General features: G+C 44.1%; 1 protein-coding gene and 1 long non-coding RNA gene across 14 annotated transcripts in view; one reads left to right on the forward strand and one right to left on the reverse strand.

Moving 5' to 3' along the window:
• Positions 1-24,977, forward strand: part of LOC138739469 (protein furry homolog) — a 446,682-nt gene that overhangs the window by 328,895 nt on the left and 92,810 nt on the right. For all 13 annotated transcript variants that reach the window (XM_069891583.1, XM_069891588.1, XM_069891589.1 and 10 more), the window contains one exon: positions 6,211-6,361. In XM_069891583.1, coding sequence (XP_069747684.1) covers positions 6,211-6,361 — 151 coding nt within the window. The remainder of the gene's footprint in view (positions 1-6,210; positions 6,362-24,977) is intronic.
• Positions 11,818-19,722, reverse strand: LOC138739470 (uncharacterized). The gene is made up of 2 exons (XR_011342278.1): positions 19,529-19,722; positions 11,818-12,930 (listed from the first exon to the last, which is right to left on the reverse strand). It is a non-coding gene; the product is annotated as an uncharacterized lncRNA (long non-coding RNA).

Genomic DNA, 24,977 nt, shown 5'->3' on the forward strand with positions numbered 1-24,977 from the left:
CATCCATTGAGTAGACTGTTTGTGTGGCTGTCAGGTACATTTGGAAGCACTCCAGCCAGTACACAAATTCTTCCGGGGCCTCTGGGGACAGAGGGTTAATTAGGAGCATCGCGGGTTCCAACAGAGCTTCTATCCTTTTCTTACTGAATAAAATTGTAGCGCGACTGAGAGCCCTCAAGACCAGAGAGAGTTCAACACGCTTTTATTCAGTAAAAATAACACACAATAGTCTTTGGACTAAACTGGGATTTTGGTGGGGATTCAGGGTTTATATCGGGATATGTGGGGGCGGAGTTAGGGAGGAGCCAGTCCTTAGAACATCACACCAGTAGTGAATTCCCAGTTCACTACACAGGGCTTCCCAAACTTTTTAGCTCTTGGAACCCTTTTGGGGAGTACTTGGAAAGCGTGGAACCCCAATTGTCAATTACAGTTTAAAAGGCCTGGTATAAACCCAAGCATAGTAAGAAAGTAAATAAACTCACCATTCTCCACATTGAAATAATTTGTTGCATCTAATTTACTTTTAATCAATGGGATGCCCTCCAACAACACAATGGTGGGGTGGAGGGGGTCTCTGCTCAGTAGTTGATCTGAGTGGCGACTGACAAGAGAAGACCAGTCTGCTGCTGGTGTAACCTCCTCCGCCACACCAGAATCATCAGCTGTTGGGCACCAATGTCACAATGTGGGAGGGGGCTGCAGTTGACCGGTTGAGGTGAGTGTTAGCGGAGGGTCATGTGCATCTCCCCCTCCCCTCATGGATGCCACCCTCCCCCCAAAAAATTGAATTAAAGACAGAGGTTAAAAAGTAGTTTAAACAAAAACCAGTAGATCATTACTCACTTACTCCTAATATACTGTGGTGCAGCAAGCAGACAGAAAAGACTGTACTACAGGTTTTAACTCACTTAAACTCTGTTGTACTCCAGTAGTAGTCTCAATGGCTCCAAGTGTGACTGCCCCGGAGTGGCTGGCTCAAATCTATATACAGGTCGATGATTGACAGGTGGCCAGGTGGAGTCAGCCTCCCAGGTGGGTCTTCCTACAGGAACAGAGGTCGCCCCCTGTAGTGGGCTGGTAGGCATGCAGCCCAGTGCTGTGGTTGTATCACCACATTCATCCCCTTCTTAAAACGAGTTCTGGTGGGGAAGTGGGGGGGAGGAGGGGGTGAAAAATCCCTCGGTGCCGAGTAGTATTTACAAATTAAGGCAGTCTGCCACCCATCTGTGCCTCTGCGACCATCACAGGGTCGGCTTCTGGTTAATGGTCGGCGAGGGGGGTGGGTTGCCCGCTGACCAGCCAGGTCTGGGATGGCCGAGGCGACCAGCAGTGAGGGCAGGGCGGCGTCTGCCAGTAAGGGTCATGTGTGGGTCTGGTCTGTGAGGAGTGGGGGCCTCTGGAGAGGTGGTGGAAGGAGGTCGGCTCCCGATGAATCCTGGGTGGGCCAAGGGTACCCGTGGTGGGGAGGTTGGGCAGGGTACTCATGATGGGGGTGGTGGGGCTCCTGCTGGTACCAGATCCCTAGTTGAGACAGTGTCCTCCGTCGGCATAGTTCGGGTTTGAATGGAAAAGGAGCACCTGCTCGACCATGGTGTCAGACTTGTAGATCCACACATGCTTGCGGAGGAGCACCAATCGCAGAGATTTTAGCCATGTTGGCAGGGAGATGCCAGTCATCGATTTCCTAGGGAAGAGAAAAAACACTCATGAGGGGTCTGATTGGTAGCCGCGCACATGGAGTGCTTCAGCGAGAGCCTCTTGTCTGTAGATGACAGACCAGCCTTTGGACCTCAGGGCCAGGAGGACTGCCTTCCAGATCAACCCATTTTTGCGCTCCACCTACCCGTTGCTCCTGGGGTTGTAGTTAGTCGTGCGACTAGCTGCAGTGCCTCACGCTACCAAGTACTGGCACAGCTCCTCACTCATGAAGCCGGACCCCTGGTCACTGTGGTTGAATACTGGGTATCCAAACATGGTAAAGATCTCCATCAGTGCCCTGAGTAGTGCAGGTGTCAGAGCATGGGATGGTGAAGGGAAAATGGGAGTATTCATCTACAACTGAGAGGAAGTAGGCGTTCTTGTTCATGGAAGGCAGGGAGCCCTTGAAGTCGACACTGAGCCACTCGAAGGGCCGAATAACCTCGATGACATGGGCCTGTGGTGGGTACACCTCCTGCCTGCCAGGTAGAGGCGCCAGTGCCAGACAGCTTCCACGATTACCTGGCCCTCTTTTTCAATGGCGGAGTGCCCGAGCCGAACCATGGAGGGTCCTGGAAAGAAAGGCCATAGGTCTGCCCCCTTGGTTGAGGGTGGCCATGAGGGCAATATCAGAGACATTGCACTCCACCTGGAAAAGAGTGTCTTCATCCATGGCATGCACCTTTGGCGATGTCTTGTCTGATGTGGGCGAATGCCGCTTGAGCTTTGGGGTAGGGGAAAGGTAATAGCTTGGGCTAGTGGGTGGACCTTGTCCAAGAAGTGGGGGCCCACTAGGAGTAGTAAGAGAAGAGCCCAAGACGCCTGTGGAGGGCCTTAAGTGTGTGAGGGAGGAGCAGGCATTCGGGTTCAGGACCAATGATACCATGCTCCACTATGTACCCCAGGATGGTGAGGTGGGTAGTGCTGAATACACACTTTTCCTTGTTGTATTTGAGATTCAGCTCCTCAGCCATCTGGAGAAATCTCTCCAGGTTAGTATCTTGGTCCTGCTGGTTGTGGCCGCAGATGGTGACATTGTCCAAGTACGGGAAGGTCGCTCTCAGATTGTGCTGGTCTACCATGCGTTCCATCTCCTGCTGGAACACGGAGACCCCATTTGTGACCCCAAAGGGAACCTGGCAGAACTGGTAGAGGTGCCTGTCTGCCTCAAAGGCAGTATAAGGTTTATCCCAGTCGTGGATGGGGAGCTGGTGGTAGGCCGACTTTAGGTCATTCGTGGAGAAGACCTTATAGTGGGCTATTCGGGGTAAGAGTTAGGTGTCCAGCTGGGTGAACCAGTTGATGGTCTGGCTATAGTTGATGACCATCCTCAGTTTGCTGACCCCTTTTACAACCAGGACCTGGGCTCTCTAAGCGCTGGTGCTGGGCTCTATGATATCTTCCGCCAGAAGCCGCCTCACCTCTGCCTTGATAAAGATCCTGTCAACCACACAATAGCACCTGCTCTTGGCAGCTGTAGGTTTGCAATCTGGCATTAGGGAGTTAAAGAGGGCTAGAGGGGGGACTCACAGTGTGGAGAGGCTACAAGTGGACTGGGGGTGGTCGCTGGGCTTTGTGCTGTGGACGATATGCAGGGGAAGTGGGCCACCGAAGGCAAGGGTGAGGGTTTGGAGGTGGCACTGGAAGTCCAGCCCTAAGATGACAGGGGCCCAGAGCTTGGGGATCACCAGGAGCCTGAACCCTTGATATGCTTCCCCACCCACTGTCAGATCTGCTGAGCAGTGCCCGAGTGCCATGATAGAGTGGTCCTGGGCAGCAAAGGCGATAGAGAAGTTTGTGGGATATACCTTTGACAACGATGTCTATCATTGAGCACCAGAGCCCCCTTCTTTAGTGTGGTGGATGCTAGGACCATCTTGGGGTCTGTGTCACTGCTCCCCAATGGTTGTAGCAAATAGCAACCAGCAGCTTCCTTCTGGGGCATGGGGTGCATTGGGTGCATGATTGTGTGCATGCACATATTGACCACGTCATTCCATCAGTGAGGTGAATGAGTTGGGGTGGTCGGGGGTCGGCTGCCCCATGATGGTGGCGCCTGGTGGATGCACGTGGCATCAGTGCAGTCAGGTGACCCGACCAGAAGTGAGGCCAGAGGGGCCGTCATCAGTGCGGGTTGACGTGACATCTTCAGTGCAGGTGGAAGTTGGATGGAGGAAGATGGCAGCACCCGTGGTGAGCACACAGCAGCAGTGCGGGTGGGTGGCCGGACTGGAAGTGACGTCAGCGTTGCAGGCAGAAATGACGGGCTGAGTAATGGCGCTGCCCAGACTTCGCACGTGGCGGTGGCCCGGAGGGGGGGCTTCCAGCTGATCAAGGAGGGCCACAGCAGTCCCGGTGGGTCTAGAGAGGCACACCTTAGTGAAGTGGCCTTTCTTACTATATTGGGAGCAATGCGAGTTCCTCACCGGGCACATCTTTCAGGAGCGCCTGTACGACCCACACCAGGACCCCAGTACTTACAGTGGCAGGTTGCATTGGTGATGATGATTGTCTCCTCCCTGTAGGGCCCTTCAGCAACAGTAGTCATCAGCATCGGCCAGGCTGGAGGTTGGGGGAGACGGAGTCAGCTGGGTGGCCTTCAATCACAACCCTCACATGCAGGCATCGTGGATGATTCGCTCCACCTCCCTTTTGGTCACCCCAGTCTCGGTCGTACATGGGCGAGCTTGATCACACAGGATCCCCAGATAGGCGTCTGCCTTCTCACCTGGCTGCTGCATCCTGATGCTGAGCAAGTACTGAGCGTAGAGCACATTCGTCAGGGGCCTGTACACGCTTTCCAGGATGGCCATCGCAGGTTCATAGTCCAAGCAGTCTTTTATGGCCTGGAAAGCGTGGGGGCCCAGTTTAGTGCAAAGTACCACGAGTCTCCTTTGATTCATGTTAATCACCTCATTCTGCGTCTGGATGATTGCCTCAATCGCGTGCTTCCAGATCTTGAAGTGCGCTGGGGCATCCGGGTGTTAGGGGTTGGTTTCCAGACTCCCGATGGTGAGGAACATCTCCACGGTCTTTGAATTTAAAGTGGATTAAATTGTGGTGTTCTGTGGTGCAGCAAGCAGACACAAAACACCAAAAAGACTGTAATACAGGCTTTAATCCACTTAAACTCTACTTTACACCAGTAGTAATCTCGATGGCTCCATGTGTAACTGGCCCAGGAGGGGCCGGCTCAAGTCTATATACAAGTCTGTGATTGACAGCGGCCAGGTGGATTCAGTCTCCCAGGTGGTTTTCCCGCAGGTACAGAGGTTGCCTTCTGCAGTGGGCTGGTGGGCACACAGCCCAGTGCTATAAGATGCTTTGAGATTCTCCTTGATCATACTTGCCAAGAACTTTTTATGGCCCTATTTGGCCCTCTTAATTTCTTGTTTATCTTTTTTCTTGCTTACTTTACATTCCTCAAAGGCCTGGACTGTTTTCAGTTTCCCAAATCTTACATACATTTCCTTAGCCATTTTGACTAAATTTCTCATCGTCCAAGGCTCCTGAACCTTGCCTTCCTTATCTTTCATCCTCACAAACGCACAACAGAATTACCTCAGTGAATGCCAAGATTTAGAATTGCAAACATGCAGCAACTTCTTTATTCTCTATCTTTTCCCAATTATTTATTGACGTGAAACAAATATGTTTTCAATTGCTTGTTTGTGAATATGGGTCAGAAAAATAAAGGCAAACAAACTTTCCTGACTAACGTGTGATTCTTTTACATCCAACCTCATGCAAGTTGTGCTTTGGAATGCAACAGGAGGAGAAATTAAAACATTACCTGGATGTACAATCTTTCCAAGGTTCCATGGTGATCAGATTCAAAAGTAGAGCATGAATGGAAATATTTTTTTTCAAATTCGACAATTCCAAAGGTTTGATATGTAAAGTTTGATGCTAAAAATGCTTTCATTTTTCCTTATAACATTGGAGGAACTATTTTGGCCCTTTAAGTCTGTGCTGGCTCACAGAGCAATCCCAATCCCTGCTCATTTTCATTGTAGCCTATCCTCCCCACATCCATATGAACTGATCCCAGATTCAACCACTTGATTGCACTCGAGGACCAATTTAATGGCAGTCACTTACCAGCCAGCAAGTCTTTGAGATGCAGAGAGAAACATGTGGAAATCAGTCATAGGAAGAATGTGCAAACTCCACACAGACATCAACAGAGGTCATGATGAAACCTGGATAGCAAACTGCCCCCAGTGCCAGAGGTCAGAATTGATCCCAGGATGCTAGAGCTATGAGGCAGGTGCTCTCCCACCCACATCACAGTGCGGTCTGAGGGATCAGCCAACAAGTTTGCTAAATCTGTGATAAAATTCAACCAGAATGCTCAATTTCTCTGAGTGCCAATTGGAGAGCTCTGTAAATGAATATTAAACTGTTCTGATTTTAAAATTACAGGTATTAATACAATAGAAATTGCCTTGAAGCACAAATCTTTCATATTTTACCAGTATTAACCAGTATTTTATCTATAATCCTCAGGTGATCCCATGCCTCCATATGCTAGTTGGCTAATGAAGACAGTTGAAACCAATTCACCACAGCCCCTGCCAATGCCTATTAATGGGGGTTGCTGGGCTCCCCTTGTGGATTATCTTCCAGAAACTATAACACCTCGTGGACCACTTCACAGGTCAGAAAATTCTCTTCAAAATGTTATCTATACTTTTTCAAAGTACATAATAAAGTATTTGAATCATAGCATAATTTTTGCTATTTTGGGGGTGAAAATATTACTGCAACAAGTGCCGGGATAGTATTGCAAATGTAATCTGTTCCTTTTCAAATGCAGGTAGCACATAAATATTTGCGATCCATTCATTGCCATGATTGTAGGAAAAATACAATGTTCAGTGCTGCTGAGTAAATTTGTGCTTCTGCAACAGTGGAGCAATTTTAGGGAAGGTGCTAATAAAGTCAGCCATCAATTCTTCAAAGTGGCTTAACAATTGGTATGAATGATTGTACCAGCAATGTGACCTGTTCAAGCAATCAGCACATAATAAAAGAGAACATAAGTTAGATATATTGCAGCAGAAGCATTGGTCAGATGCGTGAAAATGACAGAGATGTCCACTATCTCCAGAGAACCAAGTGTTCTCCTAGCACTTGTCAAAAATTCAGGACGAAAATAGTTTGAGAGCCAATTTGAGTGCACAATTGCCCCAATGCCCATCTCATGCAAATAAATAATATAGGATTAACAGTAGGCCAGGACTTGGAACTCTAAATTTCATCTTCTATTTAGTAGGGTCATATATTTAAGAATTTCCATATATTGCAATGAATAGTCAATCCTTGTTAAAAAATAACTTCCTTCGCAAATGAGCCTGATTCATAATTGCAGCAGCATTTGCAAGCTGGACTTGAGGGAAAGATGCAATGAAGAGGCAGTGTAGTCTGTAGCTCAAGGTGCCATAATTAAGTCTGTCCCCATTGTCAAGAATTCATCCAGATCTAATCCTCCTACTTGCATCTTCTTCCTCATTCTAGAATCTCTTCTGGTTTACAGATCCAGATGATATAATCATGCAATTCACATCACCTGCTTACTCTGCCACAACCCTGATTTGTGCCTTGCTCTTGTTGAAGAGCTAAAAATTCGCCCTGACCAGAGAATAGTGCAAAAGTCAGAAGAAAGATGAAGGTACACAGACACTTGCTTTCACAGTCATTGAGCTTTCATTTCTCCAACCATTATCTCATAAATACCCGTACTGCAACAGTTAGAATTTAGCCCAGAGATGGATTCTGCTCAAGGAGAGTAACTAAGCATGGTGGTCTTCCAAGTGGCTGTACTCCACCATCTGTGATAACAGATGACAAGGAGTTGTAATCGCTGTGAAGTAACAACTAGAATTCTGTCCGAATGATAACATTCATGATCTCACCTCTGCCACTCTGCTTTTGACCTTGCTGTTGTCTTTTAGTCATGCAGTCAAGAAAGCTGTTGCTCATAATGTGAGAATGCAGGATAAAGCAGCCAAGTTCATCTGCTGCAATTCACCAACTTCTATCAATCATATTGCAGTGGCCAGGATAGAACTAAATATTAATACCAGCACAGGTGAAGGCGTATAAAACGCAGAACAAAGAAAATTCAGAAGTCAGCACTTGATATAGCTTTATGTATATTTGGCCTGAATATTCAAGTTTTGGTGCTTTTAATTTTACATTGAGACTAACTATTGTGATGGTCAGACTGTTAAGGGGTGGGAATTAATGGTTATAAAGACGGAGGAGCAAAATTAGGCCATTCAGCCCATTGATTCTGCTCCTCCATTCAATTTATGGCTGATTTTTTTTTACTTTCAACCCATTCTCCCCATAATCTTTGATGCCCTTTTACTCATCAAGAATCTATCAACTTCTGCTTTGAATATTGCCAATGATGGCTTCCACAGCCTTCTGTGGCAACGAATTCCACAGATTCACCACACTTTTGCTGAAGAAACTTCTCCGCATTTCCGTTATTTAGAGACATCCTTTACTCTGAGGCTGTGCCCCCTGGTCCTGGATTCTCCTACTACTGGACACATCTTCTCTTCTTCATGTCCACTCTATCTAGCCCTTCAAGATGTTCAGTATATTTTGATGCGATCACCCCCCCCCCCACCACACCCCCACCCCCAATCCTACTGAACCTTCTAAACTGCAGCAAGCACAGGCCTAGAGCTATCAAACACTCCTTTTCCATTAACCCTCTGCTTCCCGGGATCATTCTTATAAACTTCCTCTGGACCCTTTCCAACGCCAGCTCATCCTTCCCTGTATATGGGGCCAAAACTGTTTGCTATACTCTTGTACTCACCAACAGTTTGTAATTTAATCAGTATTAAATCTTGCTTTAAATTTTAGTCCTCTTAAAATGAATACTCACGTTGAATTTATCTTTCTTACTATTGCCTCAACCTGGATGTTAACCTTTCGGGAATCCTGCTCTAAAACTCCCAAGCCCCCTGGACCAGCAGTCTCTTTGAATTCTTTACCCATTGAGAAAATAGTCCACTTGTTTATTCCTGACACCAAAGTACATGATCATACACTTCCTAATCTCTATTCCATTTGCCACTTTTTTACCCATTCTCCCAACCCATCCAAGTACTTCTGCAGACTCCCTACTTCCTCAAGACTACCCACCCTCCACCTATCTTTGTATCATCCATAAACTTGGCCACAAAGCCATCAATTCTGTTTTTGAAATCATTTACATACAATATGAAAAGATGCAGACAAAACACTGATCCCTGCTGATTATCACTAGTTACTGGTAGCCTGCCGGAAAAGACCACCTTTATTCCTACTCTTAGCATTCTGCCTGTCAACCAATCTATCCATGCCATTAAATTTCCTGTAATACCATGGGCTCCTATCTTATTTAGCAGCCTTATGTGGAGCTCCTTATCAATGGCTTTCTGAAAATACAAGTAATCAAGATCCACTGTCTCTCTTTTGTCTGCCCCGCTCATTACTTTCTCAAAGATCTCCAACAGATTTGACAGGCAAGATCTTCCTGAAGGATGCCATGCTGACTGGCCTATTTTATCTTGTGCTTTCAAGTACTCCAAAACCTCATCCTTAATAATGAACTCGAGAATATTGCCAACCACTGAAGTTAAGATAGCCAGTCTGTAATTTCCTGCCTTTGCCTCTCCCCCTTCATAAAGAGTGGAATGACATTTGCAATTTCCATTTCACTGTAACTATTCCTGACTCCTAATGATTCATGAAAGATCACAACTAATGCATTCACAATCTCTTCAGCTACCTCTTTTATAATCCTGGGACATAGTTCATCTGGTCCAGGTGACGTCCACCTTCAGCCGCTTCAGCTTCAGGTTTTCAAGCACCTTCCCCTTAATAATAGCAACTACTCACTTCTTCCCCTGACTCTTGAATTTCTGGCACGATCCTGATGCAAGATAACTATTCAGCTCATCTCCTATTTCTTTGTTCCCCATTACCACTTCTCTTGTCATTTTCCAGTTGTCCAAAGAACATTCTTGCCTCTCTTTAATTCTTTATATATCCTTATATATCTGAAAATTCATTGCAGTTAGATCTATTGAAATGAACAACCCATCCAGGATAAAGGATGTCCATGTAGCCTCCTCCCTCCTCCTCTTTCTGCTTCTTCTGCCCTTACTTCTAACTTCACAGATGCTTTACATACAGTTGTTATTTAAGGCCTGAGTCTTCATTACACCAATATGTTCATGGATACAGAAGAGCACCAAAATTGCCAAAATGTTCTGTGGGACTCCTATCAACTACCTCCGGCGGGAGACATTTTGTTTATGAAATCCACTCATATCTTCTACAACATAAATCATAGAACGTTACAGCATAGTACCGGCCCTTTGGTCCATGATATGGCGGCAACCTATAGAAACCAACGCAACAATCTAAACTCAACAATCTTGGGATGGCACAGTTGGCATAGCGGTTAGCACAACACCTGTACAGTGCCAACAAGTGGGACAGGGGTTTTAATCCCACACTGTCTGTAAGGAGTTGTAATGTTCTTCCTGTGTCTGTGTGGGTTTTCCCCAGAGGCTTCAGTTTCCTCCCACCTTTCAAAAAGTACCAGAGATGTAAGTTAATTGGGTGTAAATTGAGCAGCACAGACTTGTGGGCCAAAATAGCCTGTTACTGTGCGATTTGTCTAAATTAAAATTAAATTAAATTGAAATTAAGCCTTCCCTACCTCCCACCCATAATCCTCTATTTTTGTTACTTCTATGTGTCTGTCTAGGAGGCTTTTAATTGTTCCTATAGTAGCAGCCTTCGCCACCACCCCTGGCAATGCATTCCAGGCACCCAGTACTCTCTGTGTAAAAAATAAATTACACCTGCCTTCCCCTAAACTTACCTCCCCTCACCTTATTCAGATGTCCTCTGATGTGTGCTACTGTCACCCAGGGAAAAGGTGTTGGCTCTCCATCTTATCTTTTAGACCAGTATTAAGTCACCTCTCATCTTTCTTTGCTCCAAAGGAAAAAAACCTTTTTCTCACCTATGCTTTAACTGGGTTTATCTAAAATCTTTCCTTACTAAGACTGAATAATGCCTTCACCAATGCTCCTGCATGTCCTGCCTCATCTAAGAGGCCACTGGTACTGTGGAATACTGTGTAAGATACTGCTTCCATATTGTGCCACTGTGGCGGCTCACCACAAGGCAGGCAAACCGGCCCCACTTGTAAGCCACGCGGTGGGGCAGCCGGCCAAAATTACACCATCAGGGGTTTCCCTTCCTTCCAGTTCAGGGTTCAGAAACTTGCGCTTGGGGACATCAGCACCCTCCAGTGCGGTTCTCAGCCAGGTCCGGCTGGGAATATAAGTACAGCCCAGCAGCCTGCAATAAACTAGTCTGCTCACTGAGCTCAACCCGTTTGGTTGCGTGTGTTATTGCAGGAGCAGTGTAGGCACCGCTACACCACCTTCATTTAACACCTTGTTCATGCAAATCATAAATCACGTACATTTCCTTCCAAAATAAAACAGTATTTCATGGACTGAATTTTATAGTTCACAGACAATTCAAAATAATTTGTTTCTCACCTGGTGTAAATCTTGATATACAAATCCTGTTCCCATTATTCTCAGTTGAGAAGCCTTGACTTCAGTTACTTCAGATTCTGTCTCATAGTCTTTGTATGCTTGCCTTCCTACCCGAGTAGAGGAGCAGTGACGCTGGCTGCCACTAGATAAAGGGAAGGCTTTTCAGCTCCTCTCCACCAAATAACCAGCTGTATTTTCTACTAATAATCAACTAACCCTCTTGGTGCCCAATATAATCCCACTCTAGGCATCATGATATGATCTACCCTAACGTTTAGGTTAGCCTCTGCGTTCTTCAAATGGTTCGTTAATCAACTATCCATAGAAACATATAAACATAGAAGATAGGAGCAGGAGTAGGTCATTCGACCCTTCGAGCCTGCTCTGCCATTCAACGAGATCATGGCTGATCTTAAAGTTCAGTACCCCGTGTCTTGGGTAAACTTATACCTCTCATTTTGTTCATTTTAGATTGGTCACAGTGTTTGAGCTACCGAAAGAAAATAGACACACACACCGAGAGCAGTTCAGTTTATACAAAAGTTTATTACTAATTTAAAAGCTGATTTCACACTACAATATGCAAGCCCTTTCCAACTATACTTATCAACGCTTGGACTGGTCCCAACTGCCAAAGCGAGGCAACGACTGCACACTTGTAGTAGGTTGTCAGGGCGCCGGTAGCAGCTTCTCCACCTCCCCCGACCGGGACGTTGCTCGGACTCTGGCTGTTCTTCCTTCTTGACAAGGGGTGTTCCCACCCCTCGGAGAGTCTAAACTTCAGCAGCAGGACCACAGGCTTATATACCCCAAAAACAATTAATCATGCGCCTACTCCTTCTAATATTTGTCAGTCAAAATCAAAACTGAACATTACATTCTACAATTTAGAAGATTAATTATTATGGAACCAGGATGTTATAATTTCCTGGTTTATCTCGTAGATACAAATACTTATTAAAACTTCTTGAGCAAGACAGGTTGTGACCAATTCGTCAATATCAGAGTGTTGCATTTGACAACTGCTTTCCCTGGGCCTCACAGTGGAATTCCATTTCAAAGTGTATCTTCAGATAAGTTCCCATGGCTGAGTTTAATTACATCTGCTAGTTCTGAAAGTAAGGTGACCTGCATGTGGACCCAGTGTCGTCAGTTCCACATAAGCAAAAAGCATCTGGGTACATGGTTTTAATCCTCCATTACATCCCACCCCTTGGTCACAATCTGTCATTTGCGAGGCCTAACCAGTATTTGAGTACAGAGGGAGCGAAAAAAGAGAAATCAAAACAACAATTACAAAGATAAGCAATGACGCGAGCAACCAACGGAGGATAGTGTGGCCCACCCCCCCAAATGTAGCAGTTAGCCATGAGAAAGGATTCCAACCAAGGCTCAAATTATCCTTGTTGGCCACAATACTCAGGTACTGGAGCTCACGAACAGATTTTGAAACATGCTGAACAATAACATATTTATATAAGCTGCACTTGAGGCTGATGACCGAGGACTTCCTTGGTGTAATGCATCGGACCGTGTTTCCCACGGGGAACTCCCTTGGAACGTCCTCGACATTACAAATCCAATTGCTGGCATCAAAGCAGCTGTTAAGCCAGATCACCAGGAGTGTAAAATGGAGAACCTGGAACAAAGAAGCCTGACACATGTCACTCACGATACCATAAGCGTTCAGTGTTTAAACAGACTAAATCATCCTGTCCCTCAATAGCTACCCACCGAGTGTTACCCTGGGCAGGTGTCACTATTTCCCCTTTTACAGGAGGGCCACTACCTGGTGGTGCCACCCATACCTTTTGTCCAGCATTCTCTAGTTCGGGGATGGGGGGCAATGACTGTTTTTCCTCTGGAATAGGCTGTAATTCAGGAGCGTGAAGAAGTCGGTGGAAAGGTGTACCTCCTTTTAAAGGGCGATGATTCAAATTGTCGACTGCCTGCTGCAGCACATGGCACCATCCCTTCTGGGTCCCCAGTGATGTTTCCAAACGAATTTGTTCCTTCAGTAAGCCGTTCATTTGTTCAACTAACCCGGCAGCCTGCGGGTAATAAGGAATATGGTGGACCCATAAAATACCGTTGTCATTTGCCCAATCACAGATTGCTTTCCCGGAGAAGTGCGAGCCATTATCAGAGTGAATCTCCTCTGGAACATCATAACGATAAATCAAATGGTTTAGTCCTTGGATAGTGCTAGCTTGGTCAGCCGTCTTGGTGGGAAAAGTAAAAACCAGGCCCGAAAAGGTGTCAACCATTACTAGGATGTAATATTTACCCATACAGTCTAGCATGGGGCCTATGTAATCAATTTGCCAGACCACAGCTGAGTGAGCACCCCGTTTTATTCGGCCATGTGGACCAGGTGGAATGGTATGGAACTTCACAAGCTGACATTCTGGGCATGTACGTACGACCATGCGGACATCATCCTGATGGACGGATAAAGCATGTGTACGGGACCACATAGCTGATCCCTTCTCCCCCAAATGACCACTCTGTTCATGTGCCCATCGAGCCAGGGGGACGGTATCAGCACAGCTGATAGTGGCAAGCTGATCTGCTACTGCATTATGTTGAGCCATGTTAGTCGCCATATTGGTATGGGCATCAACGTGATAAACGGTTATCTCACGATGGTGGGAAGCATCCCACAACAGCTGCCACAACTCTTTGCCCCATACTGGGCGGTCATGTATCATCCAGTTGTTCTTTTGCAAATCAGGCATCCATACCACAAGTCCATTAGCCAAAGCCCAGGAATCAGTAAACAGGCGAAGAGGGTGATCATGGGGATCTAGTGGTAAAGTGACTGCCTTCAACTCAGCATACTGACTGGAGCCACCATCCCCCTCCTCCGATAAGTGAGTTCCTGACCTGGGATGGTAAGCCACCTGTTCGTGTTCGCGGCCCACCCCTTCAGGCCCTCTGGTCGCACGACTCTGAATATACCACTTCCATTTAACAATAGAAGACTGCTGAGCCCGCCCGATCTTTAGATTAGCATTATTAGCCAGGACCCAATTCATTATAGGAAGTGCAGGTCGCAATTGAACATCTGCATCACCTGTCATTCTTTCAGTCTCTAGCAGGGCCCAGTAACAGGCTAGTAACTGTTGTTCAAAAACAGAATAACGAGTGGCAGCCTCAGGCATGGTACGTGACCAGAATCCCAGTGGGACTCGGCGACCCTCTTGTTTCTGCCAGAGGCTCCAGGAGGCCACATCATCAATATAATGGTGAATTGAGAGGGAAGGCGATACTGGAAGGTGGGTGAAGGTATACTGGTGTCCCTTCCAGGTAAAGGCGATCTGATCCTGTGAGTCCTCAGCTATAAGAATACTGAAGAAGGCGTTAGCAAGAATAATGACAGCATACCATGTTCCTGAGTTCCCAGTAGCAATGTTTTCAATAAGGGTGACAATGTCCGGAACTGCTGAAGCAAGTGGTGGGGCATGTTTGTTCAAAAAACGATAATCAACTGTCATTCTCCAGGAGCCGTCCGGCTTCTGGACCGGCCAAACAGGGCTATTAAAGGGCGACGTTGCGGGCCTCACTACCCCTTCTTCTTGCAGAGCATCGATGGTGGCAGTAATCTCTTCCTGCCCCCCAGGGAGACGATATTGTGGAATGCACACTGGTTTCATGGGGGCTGGCACCATCACAGGATCCCACTTAACCTGACCCACTACTAGTTTTTTTGTAATAGTTCGAATTCCAAATTCAAATCCCCCTTGGCTAGTATTAAGGGCCATACCGGCCAACATATTAATACCCAGGATACACTCGTCAGTAGCAGCCACCAGGGCATGTAACCAGACAGGGGAAGGGCTATCACCCACCATGGCACAGACTTTTATTTCCTTTGCCAGGGTGACCGCTCCTCCCAACTCCTCTATTCGAAAGGCCGGTCCAGTCCAGAGGTCGGGATTACCAGGAATCACCGAGTGCTCTGCACCGGTGTCGACCAAAGCCAAGTATTGGCGATCATTACCCCCACCCCAGTGGATTGTTAACGGTATGTAGGGCCGCGGATCCCCGTGTGTGCGCCGTGTCTCGATGGAGTAGACACGGGAATCCTGCCCACACCTTCAGGCTTCAGAAGGGTTCGGGGGCTTCCAGGACCACATGCTATTGTTATCTTTAAGAGCCTGTTTAACCCATTGTTTTATCTCATCATGAGTAACTGGAGCAGGAGAAGCCAGCTCGATAGAAGCAGCAGTGGGAGCAGAAAGCACAGCTGGGCCAGGAGGACTCAGCAGCTGGGGATGATGTTCCCCTGCTTTTTGCCTAAATCGATCTCCAATAGCAGCCAGCTCTTTTACAGAGAAATCACGGATCATTGACTCCTTCCGACCCCTGTTCCCATTTTGGCTCACAGGGTCCTCTACCCAGTCGAGGGGAGGAGGTGGAGGCCATCCAACAGAGGGAGTAGGCCATAGAGCATAAGCAGGGGTTTGGGTATTTTCCCCTGGGTCCACATGGGAAACCGGGGTATCTATCCCTTCCATCTCTACCCTTACATCATCCCCCCTTCTGTCTGTTTGGGAAATCTGCTGCCTTATAGGGCGGGCGTGAACAGCAGATGGAGAGGGTAGTATGTTAGACACATGCTGAGGAGTATCTGCATTATTACCATTGTCATTCCAGATATTCCCATCCCAATCCTCAATTACATCAGGATCGTCACCATTCCTTATCATGGCATGAATACGATATGGATCGGGTTCTACTCCATGCCTTTCCTTACCTGCACAGAGCTGCTGCCGGAGTTTAATATTACGGCAAATCATTTGGACATGCTTATCTTCCCATTCTTTGGCTCTGTCCTGACTGGTGCGAACAATCTCGCTCATCATGGAACAGCATTGTCGCAGGACTTCTAGCTCCTCCTCTAATTGCTTTCTTTTGCACTGAGATTCTACTTCTCTTTGAATTAATTCTGCTTCACGCTGAACGGAGTGGCGTAATGCTGTGGCCAGCAACCAAAAACCATTCGTCAGCGTTCCCTTTTTATCAGGAAATTTACTTTCTCGAAGGAGAGTGGCAACCCGCTCTCCCAGAGGTGCACTTGATGAGTCTAACTTCTCATCCCAACTAATGGGTGGTCCCAACAAAGACAGGGTATTGGCCAACATGCCAAACCCATCGTCTTTGGAAGTCCATCCAGGAATCAAGAACTGCTCAGGGCTCACCTCTTTCTTTCGGCGAAACATCTTGAGACCAACCCTGCTCGCAGCGCCAATTGTCTTGGGTAAACTTATACCTCTCATTTTGTTCATTTTAGATTGGTCACAGTGTTTGAGCTACCGAAAGAAAATAGACACACACACCGAGAGCAGTTCAGTTTATACAAAAGTTTATTACTAATTTAAAAGCTGATTTCACACTACAATATGCAAGCCCTTTCCAACTATACTTATCAACGCTTGGACTGGTCCCAACTGCCAAAGCGAGGCAACGACTGCACACTTGTAGTAGGTTGTCAGGGCGCCGGTAGCAGCTTCTCCACCTCCCCCGACCGGGACGTTGCTCGGACTCTGGCTGTTCTTCCTTCTTGACAAGGGGTGTTCCCACCCCTCGGAGAGTCTAAACTTCAGCAGCAGGACCACAGGCTTATATACCCCAAAAACAATTAATCATGCGCCTACTCCTTCTAATATTTGTCAGTCAAAATCAAAACTGAACATTACATTCTACAATTTAGAAGATTAATTATTATGGAACCAGGATGTTATAATTTCCTGGTTTATCTCGTAGATACAAATACTTATTAAAACTTCTTGAGCAAGACAGGTTGTGACCAATTCGTCAATATCAGAGTGTTGCATTTGACAACTGCTTTCCCTGGGCCTCACAGTGGAATTCCATTTCAAAGTGTATCTTCAGATAAGTTCCCATGGCTGAGTTTAATTACATCTGCTAGTTCTGAAAGTAAGGTGACCTGCATGTGGACCCAGTGTCGTCAGTTCCACATAAGCAAAAAGCATCTGGGTACATGGTTTTAATCCTCCATTACACCCCGTCCCTGCCTTCTCTCCGTAACTTTTAATACCCTTATACTGAAGAAATATATCTAATTCCCTCTTAAATATATTTAATGAACCTGCCTCTACTGCCCTCTGTGGCAATGAATTCCACAGATTCACCACCCTCTGGGTAAAGAAATTCCTCCTCATCTCGGTCCTAAATGGTTTGCCTATTATCCTCAAACCATGGCCCCGGGTTCTGGATTTTCCCATCATTGGAAACATCCCATCTGCATCCATTCTGTCCAGTCCTGCCAGAATTTTATATGTCACTATGAGATCCCCTCTCAATCTTCTAAACTCCAGGGAGTACAATCTCAATTTGTGCAATCTTTCCTCATAAGTCATTCCTGCCATTCCAGGTATCAGCCTGGTGAATCGCCTCTGCACTCCCTCCATTGCAAGAACATCCTTCCTTAGATAAGGTGACCAAAAATGCACACAATACACCAGGTGGGGTCTCACCAAGGCCCTGTACAGCTGCAGTAAGGTATCCTTGTTCCTATACTCAAACCCTCTTGATATGAAGGCCAACATACCATTTGCCTTTTTAACCGCCTGCTGTACCTGCATGCTCGCCTTCAGAGACTGATATACAAGTACCCCTAGGTCTCTCTGCACTTCCCCATCTCTTAATCTATTGCCATTCAAATAGTAATCTGCCCTCCGGTTTGTATTACCAAAGTGGATAACCATGAGGTATGTATATTTCTAATTAGTACTGCTGAATTTCTAATTAATGATGGTGAATAACAAAAATACTCACTGTGTGTGATAGTACAGATCTATCACCAATGTACATAGTGTATAGAGTTACTGTATCTGGACTGTGCTTACAGCGATTGGCTGAGAGCTAAGCCACGCCTATTGTCTGGGCCTTAAAGGGTTGTGTCCCTAGCCAGGTCGGATCATTCCGGACTGGTCGGCCACCTGTGAAGAGCTCCTGTCTTTTGCTAATAAAAGCCTTGGTTTGGATCAACAAGTCTTTGGTTCTTTCGACGAGCTCTACAATTTTATTAGCAAAAGACAGGGGCTCTTCACAGGTGGCCGACCAGTCCAGAATGATCCGACCTGGCTAGGGACACAACCCTTTAAGGCCCAGACAATAGGCGTGGCTTAGCTCTCAGCCAATCGCTGTAAGCACAGTCTAGATACAGTAACTCTATACACTATGTACATTGGTGATAGATCTGTACTATCACACTGTGTTTGTTCACTCACATCAAATGTCTCCCCTTGCTGTTTTTTAAATCTCTGGTCCTCAGGCTCTTCCTACATTCCTCAGTTTGCCAAGTTGTAAACCTGACCTCTCCCAGTGTGCAGCAGTTGGCGTGAGGGAGGCGGATTACCAGTACAACCTGCTGACTGTACAAAGAATCCAATTAAATAAGGGCACAACAGACTAAGAGTGCAGACTATGATATGAGTGAATGAGTTCAGCAGTTTTAATAGTTTACTAAGAGCTTTAAGAAACAGCCCCTCCAGATCTGACACAGCTACCAATACAGAAAGACTTAATTAATCAAGTGTTGTACCGTCTGCTAATGGCAGCCCCTGCTGAAAAGAAATACGTCCACACACACATAAGGGTGAACCAGTAACTGAATTTCAGTATTTGAATTTCATGCGCTGCTTTAAGGGTACGAGTCACTTCCTGTTTGAAACACGTTCGTCTGTGGGAGTGACGTCATCGCGTTGCGGAGTCACTCCCTGCTCAGCGCTGCACGACCAGGAAATGGCGACGTTAGCTATATTATAATACCTTATTCTAATATATCCTAATTTCAAAGTATCATCTTCCAAAGCTTGTGATGCGATATCCCAAATTTAGATCTCTTTAATCCAATAAATCAAACTCTGTGGCTGTTACTTTATGTAGTTTTAATTCATTGATAGAACAGATAAACATTTTGCATAGCTTCACCACAAAGCTTTCATAACGTGAATAACAAGGCATTTACTGTATAAAGATAATCCTTTAGACTCTAATTACTGAAGAGTTGTCATAACAAAAGCAATAGCTAAAGATTGCTATAAAAACACAAAAGATATATAAAGATACAAAAGGTGCCAGTCAGCAGCATTCCCTCACTGATATCTTCTGGTGCTCAAAGATGAACAAGTTTGTAAACTCTAAAATACTAAAGACTAATGGAATTGATCAACAATTGGTACAAATACAGTAAATCAGCCACTAACCTGGTAATCGGTTCTTCCCTTTCCCCTTTAAGTAGAGCTCATTGTGATATTGAACATGTGTTTGAGTAATGCAAGATGAACATTTGGTTCATGTAATATGCCATTTATTTGCATTTCCATATACGTATACATTTCAGGCTTCCAGTGAATACATGCTCAAAATTTGAAATCCAAATATGCTGCTGAGCAACAATTTTGCAGCCTCACCCCAATATGGAATCTGGAAACATTCCACAAAGTCCCAGCAATTCCTTTGCTGGGGAATCCGCCCAAAATCCATTCCTTTTGGACTTGGCAGAACAGCTTTTGCCAAAGTATTGCTACAGGCATTAAAAAAAAGTTAAATGTTTTTAAATGTTGTTTCCATTTGTTTATTTTATTTACACTTGATTATTTAATTAATATTGTGGCCGTTGTTAATAATTCTGAATGTCAAAGACGTACGATATTTTTGACAGCTCTGACATCCAGCAAAGTCTACAGGCATGATTTAGCTAGTTGGCAAAGCATTTCTAATTTTTCTTGTGAGGTTAGCAAATTTAACAGCACAGTCTGGAATATTTTTTAATATTCATTTTGCTGTTGGCAGCCACCAACATTAGCACACTGACTGGAAACAACTTGTAAACATTGCAATGGATTGGTCTGCAATGCATATAATAGATAATACACACTGCTCCTACAACATACAAATGATGGATAGAAGGAATGTTTAGGAATAAGACTATAAGAGATAGGTGCAGAATTAGAACCCATTTGAGTCTGCATCACTATTCGAATCATGGCTGATATATTTTTTCTTTTAATTCTGTTCTCCTGCCTTCTCCCCATAACCTTTGACACCTTACTAATTAAGAATCTATCAACCTCTTTATTAAATGTACCCAATGACTTGAGTTCCACAGCCATCTGTGGGAATGAATTCCCCTCATCTCTGATCCAAAAGGATGTCCTTTTGTTCTAAGGCTGTGCCTTCTGTTCCTAAACTCTTCCACTTTTAAAAACATCTCTACATCCACTCTGTCCAGCTCTTTCATTATTCGGTATGTTTCAATAAGATTCCCCCTCATCCATCTAAGCTCCAGTGAGAACTGGCTCAGAGTCATCAAATGCTATTAGTATATTAACCCTCATCCCTGGGATCATTCTAGTAAACCCTCCAACACAAACACATGCTTCCTTCAAAATAGGGGTCAAAACTGCTTGCAATTTTCCAAACTTAGTCTCATCAATGCCTTGTAAAACATCAGCATTACATCTTTGATTTTATATTTTAGTCCTTTTGAAATAAATGCAAACATTGCATTTGCTTTCCTTTCTATGAACTCAACCTGCAAGTTAACCTTCAGGGAATCCTACATTAGGACTCTCAAGTCCCATTTGGACGTCCACTTTCTGAATTCTCAACCCATTTAGAAAAGAGTCTACTTTTAAAAATTCCTTTTACCAAAGTGCATGACCATACATTTCCCTGGACTATATTTCATCTGCCACTACTCTGCCCATTTTCCTAACCTATCTATCCTCTGCAGACTCTCTGCTTCAACACTGCCCATTCCTCCACCTATATTTGTATCATCTGAAAACTTGGTCACAAAGCCATCAATTCCATCATCTAAATCATTTACCTCTACAAAACACCACTGTCACTGACAGACAGCCAGAAAGTGTTCCCTTTATTCCCACTGTCTTCCTTCAGCCATTCAGCTAATCTTCTATCCATACTGGTACCTTTCCTGTAACACCATGTGCTCCTATCTTATTTAACAGCTTGTCAAAAACCTTATGGAAATAACAATAAACAACATCTTTGTTTATCCTGCTTATTATTTGCTCAAAGAATTCCAACAGATTTGTCAAGTAAGATCTCCCTGAAGGAAAATGTGCTGATTTAGGTTTATTTTTACCTTGTGCTCTCAAGTACTCTGAAACCTCATCCTAAATAATGAACTCTAGAATCTTGCCGCCCACTGAAGTAAGGTGAACCAGCCTATAATTTCCTGACTTTTGCTTCTCTCCCTTCTTAGAATGGAGTGACATTTGCAATTTTTTATTTCTCTGGAATGATTTCTACTGCATCAGTACTAATGAATTCATAATCCCTTCAGCTACCTATTTCAGAACACTGGGGAGCGGGCTGTCCAGTCCACCTTCAGCCTCCCAAGCTCCTTCTCTTTGGTAATTGCAGCTACACTTGAAAACGATTGAGAAATTCTGGCCAGAACTACAAAGCAATTTCCATCCTGATTTCCACCAGTAATCTGTGATCCATTTCAGCTGGTGTAGATTCCTTTTCTAACTGTTGTAAACATCCTCTTCTATTGTAATATTGGAAACAAGCTCTTCCCCAATGAAGACAGACACAAAGAATTTATTACCTCCATCATGCTCACCACCTCCACAAGAAAATGTATTTTTTTATATCAACTCTTGGCCTGTACTTAATGGAATTTAGGAGAAAAGTGGGGGGGGGGGGATCTCATTGAAACATTTTAAATGTTGAAAGACATTGACAGAGTAGATATAGAAAGGTTGTTTCCCATGGTTGGAGAATCTAGGAAAGTCTAGGACTAGAGGGCACATCTTCAGGATTGACGTGTATCTGCTTAAAACAGAGATGTGGAGGAATTTATTTAACTAGAGGATGTTAAATCTGTGGAATTTATTGCCACAGGCAATGGTGGAGGCCAAGCCATTGAGTATATTTAAGGCAGAGATTGATAGGTTCTTGATTAGCCAGGACATCGAAGGTTATGGGGAGAAGGCCGGGCAGTGGGGCTGACTGAGAAAATGGATCAGCTCATGATTAAATGGTGGGGCAGACTCGATGGGCTTCAGAGTCTATTTCAGCAGCTTTTTCTTATGATCTAAATGAACCCTGACCTTATTTTACCTATCTTTTTATTTAATTTTTTTTATTTAATTTATTTTAATTTAGGCACACAGCATGGTAACAGCCCCTTTTGGCTCACAAGCCCATGCCACCCAATTACACCCAATTAACCTACGTCCTTGGTACATTTTGAAGTGTGGGAGGAAACTGGGGCCCACAGGGAAAACCAATGCAGGGAGAACATATGAATCTCCTTATAGACAGCATGGGATTTAAATCCCAGTCCCAATCGTTGGCGCTGTAACAGTGTTGCGCTAACCACTCGCCAACTGTTCTATTTCTACTAGAAACGTATTTTAAGTTCTCAGTTATGTTACCTAGTGAATTATTTTCATTGTTACTTTCCCTCATTTCCTTTTTAGACTATTTTTATATTTTCCATCTTCATTGGAGTCTTTAGTGTGGTATCAATCTTGCCTTTGCCATCAGCTGTCTGTGGTCTCTAAAACTTTAGCCACCTTGAAACCTTGAACTGAAACGATAAATGCTCAACCACTTTGAGGATAAAATCCATAGTTGATACTTTATAGAATTTGAAGCAGCAGGAGATTTTCGTCTTCATCATGAAATGTAGGTTACTGAAATGATAAATGATCTCAAGGCACAACCATAAAAGATATTGGTATGTTTTTCTACCCATGTGTATGGACAAAGAATAACTTCTTGGATGCACTAAAATTATTTATTATTTATTCTATTTGTAAATATAAATCATTATTCATTTTCAACCAGTAAAAGAACTGTGCAATACTTTCTCTTTGGACATTTTAGAAGTTCATTTGGAAAGATTGCATTAAGGTGACCTTCTTGTGCATGTTTCATAGAATAAATTTTATTCAGTGTAATCAATCAGATGCAAATCATAAAACTGCAGTTACTGAAATTCATAAATAAATAAATAGAAAACACTCAACAGGTCAGGTAGAATATCGGAATGGTCTGATGCTTCAGAAATATCTCAATTTCTCATTTCAGTGATGTTGCCTGATCTGCTGAGCCATGCCAATATTTCTGTTTTGGTTATCCATCAGATAATGCAGAGCCTGATGTAAACCTACTCCACAACAATCTAATCCTTTCATACCTCACTCCAATAACCTTCTATTTTTCTTATATTCATGTGCTTATTGAAGAGTTTTTTCTAATATGTCCCTATTGTACTAGCCTCCACCACCACCCCTGGCAATGTGTTCCAGGCAACTACCATGCTCTGTAAAAAAAAAATTACCTCTGACATCACCCCTAAACTTTTCGCCACTCACTTAAACTGATATTTGCTACTGACAACCCAGGAAAGAGGTCCTGGCTGTCCACCCTATCTAAGCCCCTCATACCTCCATTAAGTCACTTTTCATTCTTTGTTACTACAAAAACGAAAGCCATAACTTTGTCAACTTTGCTTCATAAGGCATGTTCTCAAATTCAGACAATGTTGTTAAATCTCTTCTGCACGCACGTTTAAGCTTCTACATCCTTCCTATATTGATGTGACCAGAAATAAATGCAAGACTCCAAGTGTGGTCTAACCAGAATTTTATAGAGCTGCAATGTAACCTTACAGTTTTGAATTCAGTCCTCTTGACCAACAAAAGCTAGCATATCATATGCCTTCTCAATTAGCATAGCAAGCTTGAGGGATCAATGGGCCTGGACTCCAAGATCCCTCTGTTCCTCTACACTGTTAAGAATACTGCCATTAGAGCATGCAGTCTGGTAATGTGAAAGGGTAGAGAAGTTTTGGAAGGATATAAGTATTTTATTGGGACAAAGTTTTGAAGACGTAAATTTTGAAGGATCCCAGAGTATTTTTATTGGGAGTTATTTCCCAATTGAAGTTAGATATTTATCAAAAGAAGTTTTTAAGTATAGCAATAGCAAAGAAATCTATAGCTGTAACATAGAAATCTGGTGATATTATGGGGTTCAATAGATGGTGAACAAAATTATTAAATTGTATACCATTAAAGAGAATAATATATAATTTACAAAATCAACCAGAATATATGGATTATATTGCTACGGCTTTACCTGCAGCATCCACCACGCCCCCATCCAACCCGCCCTAATTAGTTATGGTTTACGATTGTTATGTAAACTGCAATTAATTAATTTAAAGACATAGGTTTATTAGACAGGCTTTTATTTTTCTTTTTTCCTACTTTTTCAGGGAGGGGGTGGGGTGGGGGGGGAGAAAATACAAAAACAGCATTACTTTTGTGTCATAGTTTTTATTATTTTTATGTTATGGATAAATACTGTGTATATTTTGATGCAAATGGAAAATAAATTATTTTTAAAAGGAATACTGCCATTAACCACATTCTCCACCTTGATGTTCAACTTTGCAAACTGCATCACTTCACATTTTTCCAGATTGAACTCTATCTGTCATTTCTCTATACAACTCTGCATTCTTTCTCCTGTTGTAACCACTGACCTTCTACACTATCCACAACACCTCCTACCTTCGTATCATTAAGCAGAACATTTCCTGCAGTCTGCACCCTCTGTCTTCTGTAGGCATTCCAATTCTGAATGATAACAGCCAATATTTCA

The sequence above is a fragment of the Narcine bancroftii genome, chromosome 7 (assembly GCF_036971445.1).
Source record: "Narcine bancroftii isolate sNarBan1 chromosome 7, sNarBan1.hap1, whole genome shotgun sequence".
In the NCBI taxonomy this organism is placed as follows: Eukaryota; Metazoa; Chordata; class Chondrichthyes; order Torpediniformes; family Narcinidae; genus Narcine; species Narcine bancroftii.